This window comes from Lithobates pipiens, unplaced genomic scaffold, assembly GCF_037356315.1.
Source record: "Lithobates pipiens isolate NorthernLeopardFrog02 unplaced genomic scaffold, aLitPip1_a1.2 Scaffold_10, whole genome shotgun sequence".
Lineage (NCBI taxonomy): Eukaryota > Metazoa > Chordata > Amphibia > Anura > Ranidae > Lithobates > Lithobates pipiens.
In genome coordinates, this window is record NW_027507686.1 from 233301913 (window position 1) to 233321538 (window position 19626).

Here is a 19626-nt window from a genome sequence, read left to right on the forward strand (position 1 = left end):
TTTGAGTTACTGTTGCCTTTCTATCCTCTTGAATCAGTTTGCCCATTCTCCAAGGCATTTCCTCTACACAACTGCTGCTCACTGGATATTTTCTCTTTTTTGGATCCTATAGATAGTTGTGCATTAAAATCCCAGGAGATTAACAGTTTTTGAAATATTCAGACCAACCTGTCTGGCACCACCAACCATGCCACTTCCAAAGTCACTTAAATGCCCTTTCTTCCCTATTCTAATGCTCAGTTTGAACTTCAGCAAGTTGTCTTTACCACATATAGATGCTTAAATACATTGAGTTGCTGCTATGTGATGATTGGCTGATGAGCAATTTGTGTTACCAAGCAATTGAACAGGTGTACTAAAGTGACCGGTGAGTGTATAAACCTGTTACTGTGGGTAACTGAGCTGGAGAGGAGTATTTCAGCCAGCTGCTTTTTCATTGATTATAACTCCAGATGAACCCCCCCTTTTTTTTAAAATGATAAAGTTGCCTGAAGTTGAATTTTTATTTAATTTGAAAAAGTTATTCTCAATAATTTTCCATTAGGTTCCTTCCTCCCCTGCATTGGACGGTCTCTCTTCAGGAGAGCTCCCCACCGAGGAACTCATTGACTTTAGCTAATCATGAGGAGAGGGGTCCACAGGGCCTTTTGGCTAGGTGGACTCGACTATATCTTACACCCATCAGGGGCCTTGCACCCTTGGGGGGTTCAGGGAAGGGTCTTTCCTTTTTTGGGAGGGGACTATATGACATACGCAAAGTGCACTTTTGGACAGCCAATGTACCCATGAATACCTGTTGATCCGCTAGGGTTTGCCTTTCCCTTTTAGAACAAGGTATATAAAGAGCTACCCAGGATAGAGGAGGGAAGGTTGGAGGAATGAATGCACCTTGATGGCAAGGGAGTGCATTGTATCTGTTATGGCCCCCATGGGATTGCTTTTTCTGCCAGATGTAGCAGCTCCAGATAAAGACTCGTCAAGAGTATCCTGAAAATGGACAAAAGTTGGACACTGTGGTTTGGTGAAGGATATTATCGAAAGTTTATTGGACAATTGAAATATTTCCAGTTATGCTTTAGTGAAAGACAGTAAAAAGGAAAGACTTGGACTTGTCTCTTCTTTTTCACTTTGTGTGAGCCTATACCTAGAGGAGTGATCATTCACTTGGCTCAGCCAGGAAGGGGCAAGTATATGTGGGAATGAGAACGAACAGCCCAACAGCCATTGTTACTGGGGTATGCTTTCTGTACCTAACCCCCCCCCCATGGCTTAGAGGTTGGATGTGTAAGATGGCCATGAGAACTGTTTTGAGTAGTTGCTCCTTATGGGAGTGTGGGTCTATGCCAGCTTAGTGGAGGCCTAAAGCCTTCTAGTGGTGCTCAAATCCAAAGTTTGATAATTCTGTGTTCAGTAAGCCCATCTTACATACTTTTACTCAAGATGTTTATCTTTATAAGCATAGGCTGGTGACTCTTTGGGTGATTTTTCTCTTTCTGGTCACACAGCAAGTCGATACATATGCATGTCATCCTTTGCAACTGGTAGAACCACCATTGTGGTGCATTTGCCATGCTTTATGCCTCAGTAAAACTTTTTTTGCTGTTCTGTAAACCTAATGCCACATACACACGACCGGACTTTTAGAAGGACTAGGTCCGACGGTCTTTCTGACTGACTTTCGGCGGAGTTCCGACGGACTTTCCGAATGAACGGACTCGGCCACACACAATCACACCAAAGTCCGACGGATTCAAACGTGATGACGTACGACTGGACTAGAATAAGAAGTTCATAGCCAGTAGCCAATAGCTGCCCTAGTGTCAGTTTTTGTCCGTCGGACTAGCATACACATGAACGGATTTCTTGGTCTGGCGGAGTTCCGGTGGAAAAATGTAAAACATGTTCTATTTCTAAAGTCCGCCGGATTTTTGGCAAGCAAAGGTCTGATGGAGCCCACACACGATCGAATTGTCCGACGGACTCGCTCCGTCGGACCTTTGCTGTCCAAAAGTCCGGTCGTCTGTACGTGGCATAAGAGTGTTAATCTTCCACTTTTCCTGCCAGCCCAGCAAACAAATTCCCTTTCGATGGGCTGCAGAAACTGCTGTTTTGTCTTATTCACAGTGGGCATAGAAAATTAATTTTTCCCCAAACGTTCTGCTGTAGAAGAGAAGAGTTTTTATTTTTTTATTTTTTATTTTTTTAGTAACGGGACCCCATGTTGGGTATAAAGAGTTATACAGATATTCTAAAACTAAAGGAACGAGATTCCTTTCACGGTAGAAGAAAAATGACTGTTGTAAGATCCTTAACAAACCTTTTGTTTCACGGATGAGCTCGGAAGGAGCCTATCTCTCTTGGGTTCCTCTTTCTATCCCCTTCTGCAAAGCTTCATGGGGTGATAACCAAAAAGGGTATTCTATCTGCCTTTGTGCACTTATAGGAGAAACAGGCTCCACATGAAAAGTAGGTGAAGAGGGCACCTAGGAAAATAAAAGCATCAGCCGACATAAAGAGATAGAAGAGAGCCATCACCGGCTCAGCCGGCGACTAACGATTGATGTTGGCGTGAGGCATCGGGATTGAGGCAATGAGCTTCAGAATTGTCTCTATTCCAGGGACGCCATACACCTCATTTGAATTAAAGATTCCCTTTTATTGTTTGATGTAAAGAGCTAAATTTAAAGACCGCAGGATTTTTTTTTTTGTCTCCCATTCAATCTTCAGAGGAATATTATTTTCATACCTGATTCATATCCGACTGTGAAGGGCTAGCGCTGACCAGATGTCTCTTTGTCTTCACGAAAAGAGCTGAAGCAAGGATGAAAGTTTTATGAGGATCTTGGCAGAAGGGAACAAGCAGCGCTAGAGCACAGGGGGCCCCCGGGGCTGGGGGTTGGGGAGATCTCACAGGAGCGTGAAACATTTATCACTGCCTTTGTGTCCTACCTGGTGTCATCCCCTCTGTGGTTAATTCTAGCGGTTGTTTGATCAAGCACTCCGTGGATGTAGCATGAAAGCATTGAGAAAAAAAAAAACTGTCAGTTATGGGTTGTGGCCGCGTGAAGTTATTGGAGAGTCAGTCCATTGCCAACTGGCGTAAGATGTCTCTGAATGAGCATATGCAGCATGTTCAGCTGTTGGAGGTAAAATATTGTTGATGGGCAAAGCTGAGGTTTGCAAAATGTGTTTACATATGCATATAACAATCACTAAAATTGCACAAAAGTGTTAATATGTTAAAGAGCAACATTGGGCTCATTCTTTCAATCACCCTTACTACACATCACTCCCCTTTTTTATGCTTATTTTTTGAATTACTTGCTTCATCCAAAAGGTCTTCTGTCCTGTCCTGTGATCTGCAAGGTCACCTTCCTCTTTAGATCTTATTCAAACAGTGCAATCACATCCATTAAATGCAAATATAGGGCGTTGGGGTGATGCACCCTTGGGGTCGGTCCATGACACCCTGAACTCAAAAGGTGTCCTTAGTTCTTTGCTGAATGACTAATGCCCTGTACACACGGTCGGACTTTCCGACGACAAAATCAGTTGGATTTTTTTTCCGACGGATTTTGGCCCTAACTTGTCTTGCATACACACGGTCACACAAAGTTGTCGGAAAATCTGATCGTTCTGAACGCGGTGGCGTAAAACACATACGACGGGACTATAAACGGGCCAGTAGCCAATGGCTTTCGTCTCATAATTTATTCTGAGCATGCGTGGCACTTTGTCCGTCGGAATTGTCTACACACGATCGGAATTTAAACGATCGCATTTTGTTGTCGGAAAATTTTAGATCCAGCTCTCAAACTTTGTGTGTTGAAAATTCCGACGGAAAAAGTCAGATGGAGCCCACACTCGATAGTTTTTTCCGACAACGCGATCCGATCGCACATTTTCAGTCACAAAGTACGACCATGTGTACAGGGCATTAGACTGAGAACATCTAGTGGTGGAAAGCTGTTACTGTGGGTGAAGGGCTGTCTTTAGGGCAGGGCATCTGCCCAGGGCCCCATCATTGTTGTGGGTCCCAAAGCAGCTGCCTCATACTTGCCAACTATCCCAGTTCAAATTCCCTTGTTCCTTGCAGTTTTTGTCCCATGCTGTGTCCCGATATCTCAGTGTGAAGTTCATTTACTAATGCTTCTCGGCTCTGCCTATTGTGTACAGATGACTCACTATCAGACCCTGTGTTTTACATGTAAATTACCTGCATTCATACGTAAATAGCAGCATCAGTAATATGTAAATAGCTGTGGATCGGCTGCATTGACATGTAAATAGAGGTGGCATTCATATGTATATCAGGCCCCCCCGAGGTCATATTCACCATCACTTCTGTTGAATTCTGCCCACTGGCGAGGTAAAGGGGCATGCTTAAAAGTCCTGCCTACAACTGTGTTCATTAAGCCTAACATCAGCCTGTTTCCGCAAAGGTAAGCAAATTGGAGGTGGAACCCTTTTTCAAAATAACATAGTGCCACACCACCGTGAATTGTGGTGCATGTGAATACGCATATCTCAGCAGATGTGTAAGGGTGTCATTAAGAATGGCCCTGCTGTGTATCTGCTAAAGGGCAGCATGTTTCTGTGTCAGGAAAACACACACAAATGTGAAAGCAGGCTAAATGTCTCAGTTACATTGGTCAGTATAAATCTTCTCATTACATTGGGGCTTGGTGTACATTCCTTTCATTCACACTAGTGGCCAGTGTGCCCCCCCCCCTTATATTGGTGATCAGTGTAAATCCCTCCTTACATTAGTGGTTCCTGTGAATGCTCCTATTACGTTAGTGGTCAGTGTAAATCCCCATTACATTAGTGGTCAGTGTAAATCCCCATTACATTAGTGGTCAATGTGAATCCCCATTACATTAAAGTTTTCTATCTATTGATGGGTCCCCTCACTTCCCCAGTCCATGGTGTGCAGGCAGTGAGGAGACTATGTGCACTAACCTCTTGCAACCAATTGATGAGTGGTAAAGAATGTCCAGTAACCTCTAGCAACCAATCAGTGAGCAGTAGTGCTGTACAGTAATCTCTAGCAACCAATCAACAAGCAGAAGTCATGTGCTATAATCTCTAGCAAATAAGTGAGCCATAATGTGTGCTGTAACCTCTAGCAGCCAGTCAGTGAGTGGTAATGGTACGCTGTAACCTCTGGCAACCAATCACAATCGCGGCCTGATCTGATTCAGTAAACTGATTTTGAGTCTTACTGCTACTTATTGTAGACTCAGCAGGTGGAGAGCGAAAATGTCTTCCCAAGGTCCAATCAATATTAAAGATGGCCCTGTGTTGGTGACAAAGCTGGGGAGGAGGTGGGTATTTCAGCCAGATCTGCTTTTTAAATGTATTTATAGATTTTTTTTTTTGATACAGCTCCAGAAGTCCCCTTTTAAAAAATTTAAAGTAGCCTGGAGTCAGATTTTAATGTCATTACAAAGTCATTCTCAATATTTTTCCAGTAGGTTCCTCCCCTACATTGAGGGTGTCTCTCTTTTGGGAGAGCAACCCACCTAGTACTCATTGGTGGACTTTGGCTGATCATGAGGAGAGGGATCAGGGAGGGACACTATTCTGACCACTGACACCAATGATGAGACCCTATTCCTCTCACTGGCACCAACAATTGAGTGCTATTTCTCCCATTGGCACCGATCCGGCATTATTCCACCAACTGACATCAACATCCGGCCACCCTAAAGTCTGAAGGACAGTAAACTGTTTAGAAAATTTGGAGACCCCTGATATAGGTATACCTTAGTCCAGGCCAATTTCACTTTAGTGATCCCAGATCTTTTCATGTGATTTTTGCTTTGACAGAGAAACAAGATTGTCAGATCCAGAGTGATGACCCTCAAAATCTTTGTTCAGTTTTTGAACACGCCCCAGCTAGGAAAAAGCGTGAGGTCAGTGCTGATATGCAAAAAGAGGAGGAACTGGAGCAGGTATGGTTCACATGTCCTCATTGTCTTTTCATGCTCTTCCATCAAATTCAATGTAATCTGATTTCTCAAATTAGCAAGGTAAAGCTCTATCCTGCAAAGAAGAAGCCATATCTGAACATGACACAGAGATGCGGCCGTCTTCTCTGGGCCATTTAAAATGGTCTGTTGCAAAGTGGAAAGCTGTTCCATGGTCAGACTAATTGAATTTTTTTTTTTTGGCAACTATGGCAGCTGCATCCTCTCGTGGTGACTGGTGCTCCATCGATCAGGGGGGGGGGGGGGGCAGATGGACCTGGCTATGACCCCCCATCGCTCCAACCCACACTGCACTCACGCTCCCCTGTCGGCTCACTTAGTGTACATGGCTCACTCACCTCTCCTCTGCAGTAGTCTTCTGGTGGGGATCTTCTGCCTATGGGCACCCCAAGATCAGGACACACAACCCTCTTGCCCTGATGGGATCTAACCCCCGATGGGTGACAGCAGGAGTGGGTGTCTCCCCTGGAGAGGATTTGACGCTATTGTCACACAACTGGGTGGGCTTGGAGCACAGTGCTCTGCACCCCAAGCCCATCCCTTTTTTGAAGACTATTTGAAGCCTATTAGAGCCTCTGGTTCTAATTACATGCTTTCAAACCCCCTCCCCCCATTGGAATCCACAGTCCGGTGCCCTGCATGTAGATCAGGGGGCCAAACGCATGTATGGGGGGGAGTTACTACCCCTGTGCCCCTAGTGGACGGGCCGCCACTGAGAGAGTCCTTCTGGCTGGCTATCGGCGCTCGGTTCCAGCCTGCATCTCTGTTGGTATGGGGGTGCATTTGTGTGTATAGAATGGGTAGCATGCACATCTGGAAATGCACCATCAATGCTGAAAGATATATCTCGCTTACAGAGCAGAATATGCTTGCATCCAGATGATGCCTAATTCAGGGAAGGCCTTGCATATTTCAGCAGCTAAATCGCATTCTGAATCTATGACAACAGCATGGCTTTCTAGTAGATGAGTCTGGGTGCTTAAAGAGGGATTCCACCTACAAAAAAAATATTTAAAGCCAGCAGCTATAAATACTACAGCTGCTGACTTTTAATAAATGGACACTCACCTGTCCCGGGTTCCAGCGATGCCGAGGCCGATCGATCGCTCGGCTCTCGGCTGCTGCCGCCATTCTAGGTGAGGGAATCAGGAAGTGAAGCGAATCGACTTCACTTCCCGGTTCCCTACTGCGCATGCGCGAGTCGCGCAGCGCAATAGGAATTGTCCCCGCTGTCTCTGAGACCCGTGTGTGTCCCAGCAGACAGCGCGGCAGGACAGGAAATGGCGTGGACTCCCACGGGAGTCTATGCGCGGAAGTGGGTGTAAATACCTGTCTTTGACAGGTATCTCCACCCCCCTCCCCCCTGAAAGGTGGCAATTGTGACACCGGAGGGGGGGGGGGAGTTCCGATCAGCGGAAGTTCCACTTTAGGGTGGAACCCCGCTTTAACTGGCCTGCCTGCAGTCCAGACCTTTCACATATTTATCGCATCTTGGAATGAAAAATACGACAGACGACCCAGGACTGTTGAGCAGTTAGAATCCTATATCAAGCAAGAATGGGACAACGTTCCTTTCCCAAAACTCCAGCAACCGGTCTCCTCAGTTCTTGGGACATTCAGCCCTGGTTCACATTGGTGCGATTTGGCATGTGATTTGGCATGTCAAATCAGCAGCAATTGCAGTCAGTGGCACTGTCCTAATCGGTGCGACCCTGCATTTGCGGCACCGCACCGATTTCCAAAAGTAGTTTCTGTACTACTTTTGGCGATTTTTGGGGTGAGAATTCCATTGACATCTGTGCAGGAACCCACACAGATGTCTCTGAAATCGCCCCGAAATCAGAACTGACATGCGGGAATGAAATTGTGCGAGTTCAGCTTAACTCTCACTATTTCATTCCCACAGTCAGTGTGAACCTGTCCTTAAAGTGGTTGTAAACCCTTTACAACCACTTTAAACTACAGGCAAGCCTATAACTAGGCTTGCCTGTGGCTGCACTGGATATCTCCTAAACCTGCACAGTTTAGGAGATATCCCTGTATTTGCATGTGCCGACGTCATGTGGCACATGCGCACTTAAGCCAACTGAAGCAATGGCAGTATGTGCCAACACTTCAGTTGTACTGTGCCGCTCGCGGTGGCTCCCGTGCGCATGCGGATGCAACGTCATTGCGGCTCTGGCCAATCGCAGCGCCGGAGCCGTGATACCCGGAAGCAAGCCACCGGGTGACCTGTCGGCGGCCTGAGGGGGAGATGAGGACGGCTGCGGGGGATTCGTTCTCGGGTAAGCAATTCATAATGCCTTTATCTTGCAGGGTGTGTTTTTTTTATTTTTATTTTTTTGCAGGAGTGTTTACTTCCTCTTTAAAGAGTGTTGTTAAAAGAAGAGGGGATGCTACACACCGTGGTGAACATGTCTCTGTCCCAACCTGTTTGGAATGGGTGTTGTACTTTGCCAGCTTTTTGTTGACTTTTTTGAGACATGTTGCTGCCATGAATTTCCTTATTTTTTTCTTAAAACTGCATTTTCTCAGTTTTAACTTTTGATATATTTTCTATTATGAATAAAATCTGGATTTATGAGATTTGCAAATCATTGCACTCCTTTTTTATACCTTTTTACAGCTGATGATCAGTGAAGGAGAACATGTAGGATGTTGTCACAGCCTTACGCACTCTGGAAGAGTCCAGGTAAATCGCTCATCTATTTGATATATCGACTAAAGCATCATCATGTTCAGGCACTTCCTGGTATGGGGTGACAACACTTTTTTATCCTTGCCTCTCAATTGTGTTCCTGCGTTGTCACCCCAGCATCCGATGGAGATGACCATCGTCAACACGTATTACAAAGACATTGTTTGCTGTTGTCACCATCAGGAAACACATCTTGAAAAACGGCATGCAGCCATTGCTGGAGTGCATGTAAACAAGGCGGGAAGTGGTTGCAAAGTGGCTGTAGGAGATGCAACAAATGGCGGAAAAGGGTGAAAACCGTACATTGTATTTTAGTTTTGACATTTTTTTTTACTTTAGCGTAGTAAATCTCATCCACTTAAGGTTTAGAGTTGCTTTTAATGTATATCTAAGCCCTAACTGGATGTCATTTATATTTCTAAAGTACTGTGCATCATAAATATCTACCATTTTAAAAAACAAATCTGTTAATTTTTAATTTTTTGCATTAGATTTCTCAGTTCTGATGATATTTTCCAGCCTTTCTGCCACTTCTGGTTTGCATGCACCTGACTCAACGTTAGCTGCGTATACAGTAATACCTTGGATTACGAGCATAATTCGTTCCAGAAGAATGCTTGTAATCCAAACCGCTTGTATATCAAAGCGAGTTTCCCCATAGGAAATAATGGCAACTCGGATAATCCGTTGCACAGGCAGTGCTTGTCTATGCAGTACTGCATGTGGCCAGAGGTGCAGGGAGTGCTGGAGGCGATTGGAGACACTCAGAGACACTCGGGAATGGATCGTTTCTGAGTATCTCTGAACGTCACCATCGCCCCACGCACCTCTGGTACTGCACACCCCAGCGGCTCGAATCCTGCTTGTTTTGCAAGACGATGCTCGCAAAGCAAGTCAGGATTTTAAAAATAAAATAGCTTGTATTGCGCAACGCTCGTAAACCGTGTTACTCGCAATCTGAGGTTCCACTGTATATATGCTCTAGATCGGCTTACTGATAGTAACAACAGTGGAGCATGTGTGTTGGCAAAGACATTTTATTGTCTTTACTAGGGGAGCATGTGACTGGGCGACAACACAGTAGCAAAGTTGAAAAACAGTGGTCATCCTATAAAAGGAGAGATATAGGAAAGATATATCTATTGATCCATCAGAGATCTGGTTGGCCGATAATTCCACATGCTGACTGTTAACAGTTACACTGTTCCAAGCTATCTATCTAAAAACACCTCCCCCTATGTTATGAAGAAGAGGAGACATGGAGGTGTTTTGTAGTCCTATCCTAGTAGGATAGCGCCCTTTAACCATAGGTACAGTACAGTGACTAAGCATTGTCACCATAGGACAGGAAGTGTGTTACTGGCAGGATCACCTAAAATAAAATAAATAAAGCTTTAAAAAAAGAAAACTAATGCAGCTACTACATATAAGGATTTTCACCTTTAGTGAAATAATAATAAATGCACCTGATTTTATAGCCTGCAAACACACTGTCCTGCCGACACTGCCGGCAGCTCTCTGTTTGTATCTTTTGTATGGGGGAAACGGACTACATTCACACCACAAATTTACACCGGTGTGAACTGCAGCGGCAGGAAATTTCTGATTCCTGCTGCGGATGTGAGCGGCCGGGTGCGGCTGCTGGCCCCGTTCACTATAATGACAGTGTGACGGAAACGCTTAGCAACCCGCTTCGGTACTTCCGCCAAACAGTGACTCCCGCCCTCCAAACCATTCCAGCAACCAAGAGCTAATACTGTACCAGCCCTTTTACCCCCAGCATCCGACACTGACAAGATGTTGGGGTAGAACCAAGGGGATGACTGTTTATTGAACAGAAATACAGGTTTTTATGCACTTCAAAAGTAGGTCAGTCACAACATGAACAATAAAACCAAATATTACCCACAACTTCAAACAATGGTTAGATAACTAGGTAGAGTTAACACAAGACTAGTCGCATCATGTAGGAACCTCCAAGAGCTAGCCAAATTAGCCAAACAGACAGAAACAATAGGTGACTCAATTAACTCAAGTAAGAACGGGAATGCACACCTAAGAGGCACACAATGAGACAAAGATTCGCACATAACAAACGGTGATCCCACCGCACCTCAGTCTGTCTGGCAAAAGTCTACAAAGGTCTATGAGACAAAACTCCATACAATGTTTCAGCAGTCTGAAGTTAGTAGTTTTATCTTCATCGATTTCTTGAGGGATAGAGTTAATTAATACATTTCTGTCCCAAGTGAAGGAGCCTCTCCAAACCAGTCTGCAGGAGGGCCACCATATTTCCTCTGACCATTAACCACTTGCCGACAGCTGCATGCCGATATAAGTTGGCACAATGGCAGCGTTGGGCAAATGGGCGTACCTGTACGTCCCCTTTAATTGGCGAGGCTAGTGGGTGCGTGCGCACCCCCGCCACGTACAGCATGACCGTGCCGCGTGGACTCGTTGTCCACCAGGTGCCAGCAGTCGTGTCATGGAGCTGGAGAAAGGGGAGATGCCTATGTAAACAAGGCATTTCACTCTGCCCCCCCCCCCCCCCCCCCCGGAGCTTTGCCATGGTGATCATGACTAAGTCCTGGTTAGTTAGGTTGCCGGTGGCCGCAGCTATTTGCGGCTGTCCACACAGCCAGTAATTACTTGTGGTGATAGCCGCTATACAGTGCATCCAGCTGTGTGGAGAGTTGGAGAGTCGCGTATATCTGCAGCCGCCAGCAACCTGTCATTGTAGTGAACGGGGATGGCGGCCACACCTAGCCGCTCACAGCCGCAGCAGGAACCGGAGGAGATTCCTGAAGCTACAGTTTGCGCCGGCCTAAATCATTGGCGTGAATGCAGCCGTACTGAGCTGCAGAAATTGTTGGTGAACTGTTAGGGCGCCCTGCAAAGCCGCACCAATTTTGACATGCGTCCACCCTAGTGGGGGGCTGGGGAACCCAGATGTCCCAAGGAAGTGAGGATGGGGGTGTGAAGTGGGGGGTGCTGAAACTGTAACATCTTACACTCTAAATATGGGTATAAGATATAACATAACATGTTCAGAAGGTAAATCTATTCTTGAAAAACGACACCAAACTCTGGTTTAACTGCTTCAGCCCCGGAAGATTTTACCCGCTTCCTGACCAGAGCACTTTTTGCGATTCGGCACTGCGTCGCTTTACCTGACAATTGCGCGGTTGTACGACGTTGCACCCAAACAAAATTGACGTCCTTTTCCCCCCACAAATAGAGCTTTCTTTTGGTGGTATTTGATCACCTCTGCAAAAAAAAAAAAAAAAAAAAGAGCGTCAGTTTTGAAAAAAACACATTATTTTGTACTTTTTGCTATAATAAATATCCCCTTTTTCTAAAAAAAAAAAAAGTTAATTTCTTCTATAGGCCGATATGTATTCTTCTACATATTTTTGGTAAAAAAAAAAAAATGCAATAAGCGTATATATTTATTGGTTTGCGCAAAAGTTATAGCGTCTACAAAATAGGGGATAGATTCATAGCATTTTTTATTATTATTATTATTTTATTTTTACTAGTAATGACAGCGATCTGCGATTTTTATCATGACTACGACATTATGGTGGACACATTGGACAATTTTGACACATATTTGGAACCATTGGCATTAATACAGCAATCACTGCTATAAAAATGCATTGATTACTGTAAAAATGTCACTATCAGTGAAGCAGTTAACACTAGGGGGCAGTGAAGGGGAGTAACTGTGTTCCCTGGGAGGTGATTCTAACTGAAGGGGGAGGGGCTAACTACAGGAAGTGACGGATTGTGGTTCCTAGCTAATAGGAACACACAATCTGTCACTCCTGTCAGAATAGATCAGGGAAGTGTGTGTTTAAACACTCGTCCCTGTTCTGTGTCTCCTGCTCACGATCGCTCGTGGCCGGCGGCAATCGTGACTGTCGGCCACGAGCATCGGCATCCCAGCTGCGCAGTGGGCACGCGCCTGCTATCCTGACCCTGCGAGCTGACATACAGCTACGACGGCTCGCGCAGGGGAGCCAACCTGCCACAGTATAACTGCGGCGGTTGGTCGAGAAACGGTTAAAACTCAAAGAAAAAAGTCCTCTCTATTGCTCTCAGCCTCCTCCAAATTCCTTTTATTTTACTTATTTTATTTTTTGCTGCTGTGATGTCACTTCCTGTTAAAGGGTGTCTATATTCTTTCTCCATGGTCCCACTGTATGTAGGGACATAGCCACCCTCTACTGCTCGTTCCTGAGATGGACTATGGACTATAGGATTTGTTGTGTACATAGAGCAGTGCAGATAACCACAACTACAGTGCTTTGAAAAAGTATTCATACCCCTTGACACTTTTCCACATTTTGTCATGTTACAACCAAAAACCTAAATATATTTTATTGGGATTTTATGTGATGGACCAACAAAAGTGGCACATAATTGTGAAGTGGAAGGAAAATGATAAATGGTTTTCAATTTTTTTTTTTTTTACAAATAAATATTTGAAATGTGTGCCGTGCATTTGTATTCAGCCCCCTTTAGGCCTCATGCACACGAGACGCAGATGAAACCTCTGTTAAAAAAAAGCTGAAACGCGCGTTTAGAAACGCGCGTTTTGCCGCGTTTGCATGCCGCGTTTAGACGCGTTTAGACACGTTTGCGTTTAAACGCGTTTATAAAGATAACATCATGTAGACCCTCCCCAAGCTCTCAAAGCATTTTTTTTAACTATTTCTGCTATTTTGATCAGAGTGAGCAGCAGCAGCATAGAGAGCAGTTGTACACTTGCATTTGCCGTGTCACTTGCCACGGCACCTGCCACAAGTTGTGGATTGTCCACTTGCCACCTCACTTGCCACAAGTTGAGGATTGTCCACTTGCCACATCACCTGCCACGTCACCTGCCACAAATTGTGAATTGTCCACTTGCCACGTCACTTGCCACATCACCTGCCACGTCACTTGCCACGAGATGTGGATTGTCCACTTTCCACGTCATCTGCCATGCCACCTGCCACAAGCTGTGGATTGTCCACTTGCCACGTCACCAGCCACATCACCTGCCACAAGTTGTGGATTGTCCGCTTGCCACGTCACTTGCCACATCACCTGCCACGTCACTTGCCACGAGATGTGGATTGTCCACTTTCCACGTCATCTGCCATGCCACCTGCCACAAGCTGTGGATTGTCCACTTGCCACGTCACCAGCCACATCACCTGCCACAAGTTGTGGATTGTCCACTTGCCACGTGACTTGCCACATCACCTGCCACGTCACATGCCACATCACCTGCCACAAGTTGTGGATTGTCTACTTGCCGCGTCACTTGCCGCGTCACTTGCCACATCACCTGCCACGTCACTTGCCACATCACCTGCCATGTCACCTGCCACAAGTTGTGGATTGTCCACTTGCCACGTCACTTGCCACAAGCTGTGGATTGTCCACTTGCCACATCACTTGCCACGTCACCTGCCACGTCACTTGCCACATCACCTGCCACGTCACCTGCCACAAGTTGTGGATTGTCCACTTGCCACGTCACTTGCCACATCACCTGCCACGTCACTTGCCACGAGATGTGGATTGTCCACTTGCCATGTCACTTGCCACGTCACCTGCCACGTCACTTGCCACATCAGCTGCCACGTCACTTGCCACAAGATGTGGATTGTCCACTTGTCACATCACCTGCCACATCACTTGCCACATCACCTGCCACGTCACCTGCCACAAGTTGTGGATTGTCCACTTGCCACGTCACTTGCCACATCACCTGCCACGTCACTTGCCACAAGATGTGGATTGTCCACTTTCCACGTCACCTGCCACGTCACCTGCCACAAGATGTGGATTGTCCACTTGCCACGTCACCAGCCACATCACCTGCCACAAGTTGTGGATTTTCCACTTGCCACATCCCTTGCCACGTCCCCTGCCACGTCACCTGCCACAAGTGTATTGTCCACTTGCCACGTCACCTGACACAAGTTGTGGATTGTCCACTTGCCACGTCACCTGACACAAGTTGTGGATTGTCCACTCGCCACGTCACTTGCCACATCCCCTGCCACAAGTGGATTGCCCACTTGCCACATCACTTGCCCCATCACCTGCCACAAGTTGTGGATTGTCCACTTGCCACGTCACCTGACACAAGTTGTGGATTGTCCACTCGCCACGTCACTTGCCACATCACCTGCCACAAGTGGATTGTCCACTTGCCACGTCACTTGCCACGTCCCCTGCCACAAGTGGATTGTCCACTTGCCACGTCACTTGCCACAAGTTATGGATTGTCCACTTGCCACATCACATGCCAGTCACCTGCCACAAGTTGTTGATTTTCCACTTGCCACGTCACCTGCCAAGTCACTTGCCGCGTCACCTGCCAGGTCACTTGCCACGTCACCTGCCACAAGTTGTGGATTGTCCACTTTCCACGTCACTTGCCACTTCACCTGCCACGTCACTTGCCACAAGTTGTGGATTGTCCACTTGCCACATCACTTGCCACCTGCCATGTCACTTGCCACAAGTTGTGGATTGTCCACTTGCCACGTCACTTGCCACAAGTTGTGGATTGTCCACTTGCAATTGCAATTGTTTAAAATATTTTTCTAATGGTTTTTCATCATTTGCAATCATTTTTGAGATTTTTAATGTAAAAAAAAGGTCACCTTTAAAAACGCATATAAACGCAAACGCGGCTAAACGCGGGTGCCGCGTTTAGCCGCGTTTAGCCGCATTTTGCGTCTGAAACGCAGAAATTTTTGTTTCCGAAGGCATTTTTTTGCTTCTGGAAAAACGAGATTAAACGCAACTGCATATAAACGGAAAAAAACGAGACTGTGTGCATGGACACATAGGATAACATTGAATGAGTTCAAGTGCAGTTGAAAAAACTGTCCAACTGCATCTGAACGCGCGTTTAACTGCGTCTCGTGTGCATGAGGCCTTACTATGATACCCCTTACTAAAATCTAGTGGAACCAATTGCTTTTAGAAGTCACCTAATTAGTAAATAGAGTCCACCTGTGTGTAATTTAATCTCTGTATAAATAGAGTTGTTCTGTGAAGCCCTCAGAGGTTTGTCAGAAAACCTTAGAAAAGTAGATTACAGGGCCATTAAGTAGTGGATGTGTGCATTATTTTCAGAGAATAAGGATATTGTTTAGTGTCACTTTAAGGTTGTTTAAAGATTATTTAACTTTAGTTTACTTTAGAATAATATATGTTTAGAAGTCATCGTGTTTTTTTTCTTTGTTTCCCAGGTTGATAATTTCCTCAATACATCTGACATTGACGCTCTCTCTGATGATGAGGAGACAAGGCCACATTTCTGTATGTTTTTATTGTTATATTATACTGCATCTTTAAATGTCTCCTTCTATACCTAGGGGAAAAAATACAATCCTAATATTAGAAATATTTTAGAGTCTTTTATATGTTTTTTTTTTCTGTTAAATTATATGCATTTAAAATGAAGAGTGTCTGTTAAAATAAAACTGAATCAATAATGTTATGTTTTGTAATTAACCACTTGACCTCTGGAAGGTTTACCCTCCATGACCAGGCCATTTTTTGCAATACGGCACTGTGTTACCTGACAATTGCAGTTGTGCGACACTGTACAGAAATTAAATCTATGTCCTTTTCCCCCACAAATAGAGCTTTCTTTTGGTGGTATTTGATCGCCTCTCCATTTTTAATTTTTTTTTAAGTGCTATAAACCAATATAAGACTGGTGATTTTGAAAAAAAAAAAATACTTTTTTTTTTTTTTTACTTTCTGCTCAAAAACATATCCAATAAAAAATAAATCGAATTTCTTCATTAATTTTGGCCAATATGTATTCTACATATATTTGGTAAAAATAATCCTAATAAGCGTATACAGATTGGTTTGCGCAAAAGTTCTAGAGTCTACAAACTATGGGATATGTACTGGATTTAAAAAAAAAAGTTATAATAGTAATGGCGGCGATCAGCGACCTATAGTGGCACTGTGATATTACGGCGGGCAGTTTGACACTTTGTGGGAACCAGTGACCCTAATACAGTGATCAGTGCTAAAAATATGCACCATCACCGTATTAATGACACTGGCTGGGAAGGGGTTAAATGTGTACCTGACCAGTGTTTGTGTGTACTGTGAGGTGCTTTCACTAAAGGGATATGCTTTGCAGGCAAACAAAATCCAGCACATCTCCACTGACAGGGCAGAGCACTCTGTCCTGTCTTCTTCCTCACCGATCAGTGAGTGCCGGCAGACATCCATTGGCTGGCACACACTGATTGGCTTGTGCTGTGACTAATGACAGCACAAGCGGCATGTGTACTCATTGTAATTTATATATATATATATATATATATATATATATATATATATATATATATATATATAGGGCAGGACTTGGGGTGGTAGGGGCCCCTGGGCTTGATTCACTTTGGGGCCCTACCTTCTATACTTTACCGTATTTATTGGTGTATAACACGCGCCGGCATATAACACGCACACCAAGTTTAGAAGGGAAGTTTAAGGAACAAACTTACATGTAAATGCCCATCAATGCAGCCTTATCAGTGTCCATCTGCAGCTTTTCCCATCCATCTGCAGCCTTGTCCAGTGTCATTACAGCCTTGTCAGTGTAGCCTTGTCATTTGCAGCCTTGCCCCAGTGTCATTTGCAGCCTTGTCATTGCAGTCTTGAAGTTTAAAAATGGCGCCGTCGAGATACAGAGTCTTTTTGTATCTCGGCGGCTCTCAGGTCCTCTCGCAGTCCCGAGCCGAGCCGAGAGTAGCTGAGTGTACTCGGCTCAGCTCACAGTCACGCCCAGTCCCTGTGTTATGTCCATCATAGGGTGGGACTGGGCATGACTGTGAGCGGAGCCGAGTCGAGTACACTTGGCTATGTATCTTGGCGGGGCCCATGGGCTTGAGCCCAGTCAAGCCCAATGATAAGTCCGGCCTTGTGTGTATGTATATGTATATGTGTATATGTGTATATATATATATATATATATATACACAGTGGTGAGAAAAAGTGTTTGCCCCCTTCCTCATTTCCTGTTCCTTTGCATGTTTGTCACACTTAAGTGTTTCGGAACATCAAACCAATTTAAACAATAGTCAAGGACAACACAAGTAAACACAAAATGCAATTTGTAAATGAAGGTGTTTATTATTAAAGGTGAAAAAAAATCCAAACCATCATGGCCCTGTGTGAAAAAGTGATTGCCCCCCCTTGTTAAAACATACTATAACTGTGGTTGTCCACACCTGAGTTCAATTTCTCTAGCCACACCCAGGTCTGATTATTGCCACACCTGTTCACAATCAAGGCATCACTTAAATAGGAGCTGCTTGACACAGTAAGGTCCACCAGAAGATCCTTAAAAGCTACACATCATGCCGAGACCCAAAGAAATTCAGGAACAATTGAGAAAGAAAGTAATTGAGATCTATCAGTCTGGAAAGGGTTATAAAGCCATTTCCAAAGCTTTGGGAATCCAGCGAACCACAGTGAGAGCCATTATCCACAAATGGTGAAGACATGGAACAGTGGTGAACCTTCCCAGGAGTGGCCGGCCGCCCAAAATTACCCCAAGAGCGCAGCGACGACTCATCCAAGAGATCACAAAAGACCCCACAACAACGTCCAAGGAACTGCAGGCCTCACTTGCCTCAGTTAAGGTCAGCGTTCATGCCTCCACCATCAGGAAAAGACTGGGCAAAAATGGCCTGCATGGCAGAGTTCCAAGGAGAAAACCACTGCTGAGCAAAAAGAACATCAAAGCTCGTCTCAATTTCTCCACAACACATCTTGATGATCCCCAAGACTTTTGGGACAACATTCTGTGGACCGATGAGACAAAAGTGGAACTCTTTGGAAGGTGTGTGTCCAAGTATATCTGGCGTAGAAGGAACACTGCATTTCATAAGAAGAACATTATACCAACAGTAAAATATGGTGGTGGTAGTGTGATGGTCTGGGGCTGTTTTGCTGCTTCAGGACCTGGAAGACTTGCCGTGATAAAAGGAACTATGAATTCTGCTGTCTACCAAGAGATCCTGAAGGAGAATGTCCGACCATCTGTTCGTGTACTCAAGCTGAAACGAACTTGGGTTCTGCAGCAGGACAATGATCCTAAACACACCAGCAAGTCCACCACCGAATGGCTGAAGAAAAACAAAATGAAGACTTTGGAGTGGCCTAGCCAAAGTCCTGACCTGAATCCTATTGAGATGTTGTGGTATGACCTTAAAAAGGCCGTTCATGCTCAAACCCTCTAATGTAACTGAATTAGGACAATTCTGCAAAGATGAGTGGGCCAAAATTCCTCCAGGACGCTGTAAAAGCCTCATTGCACGTTATCGCAAACGCTTGGTTGCAGTTGTTGCTGCTAAGGGTGGCCCAACCAGTTATTAGGTTTAGGGGGCAATCACTTTTTCACACAGGGCCATGATGGTTTGGATTTTTTTTCACCTTTAATAATAAACACCTTCATTTACAAATTGCATTTTGTGTTTACTTGTGTTGTCCTTGACTATTGTTTAAATTGGTTTGATGTTCCGAAACACTTAAGTGTGACAAACATGCAAAGGAACAGGAAATGAGGAAGGGGGCAAACACTTTTTCACACCACTGTGTATATATATATATATTTATTATAATATAATTTTATATGTGTAATTCTGCAGAGTCTGAGGCACTGTCGCAGTAGATGTACAGTGAGTGGCAGGCAAGTGGTTAAGCAGAGAGTTTTTTTATTTTCATTTTATTTTTTATTTTCGGCATGCAGTGTGAATGGGAATGAATAACAAACATATAGTGGGATTTTCTCAAATTTGACTGCAAAAGCGAAACTACGCTTTAAACAGGAATATCTTTCCATAAGAACAATTAAGACAGGGTGGGGGGGGCCACAATAAACTTTTGGGTTCC

At 44.8% G+C, this 19626-nt stretch overlaps 1 protein-coding gene across 2 annotated transcripts in view; it reads left to right on the plus strand.

Annotated features, from left to right (window-relative positions):
- Window positions 1–19626, plus strand: part of IFTAP (intraflagellar transport associated protein) — a 74921-nt gene that overhangs the window by 34714 nt on the left and 20581 nt on the right. For both annotated transcript variants that reach the window (XM_077463169.1, XM_077463179.1), the window contains exons 3-5: window positions 5833–5957; window positions 8620–8685; window positions 15954–16023. In XM_077463169.1, the coding sequence (XP_077319295.1) occupies window positions 5833–5957; window positions 8620–8685; window positions 15954–16023 (261 nt within the window). The remainder of the gene's footprint in view (window positions 1–5832; window positions 5958–8619; window positions 8686–15953; window positions 16024–19626) is intronic.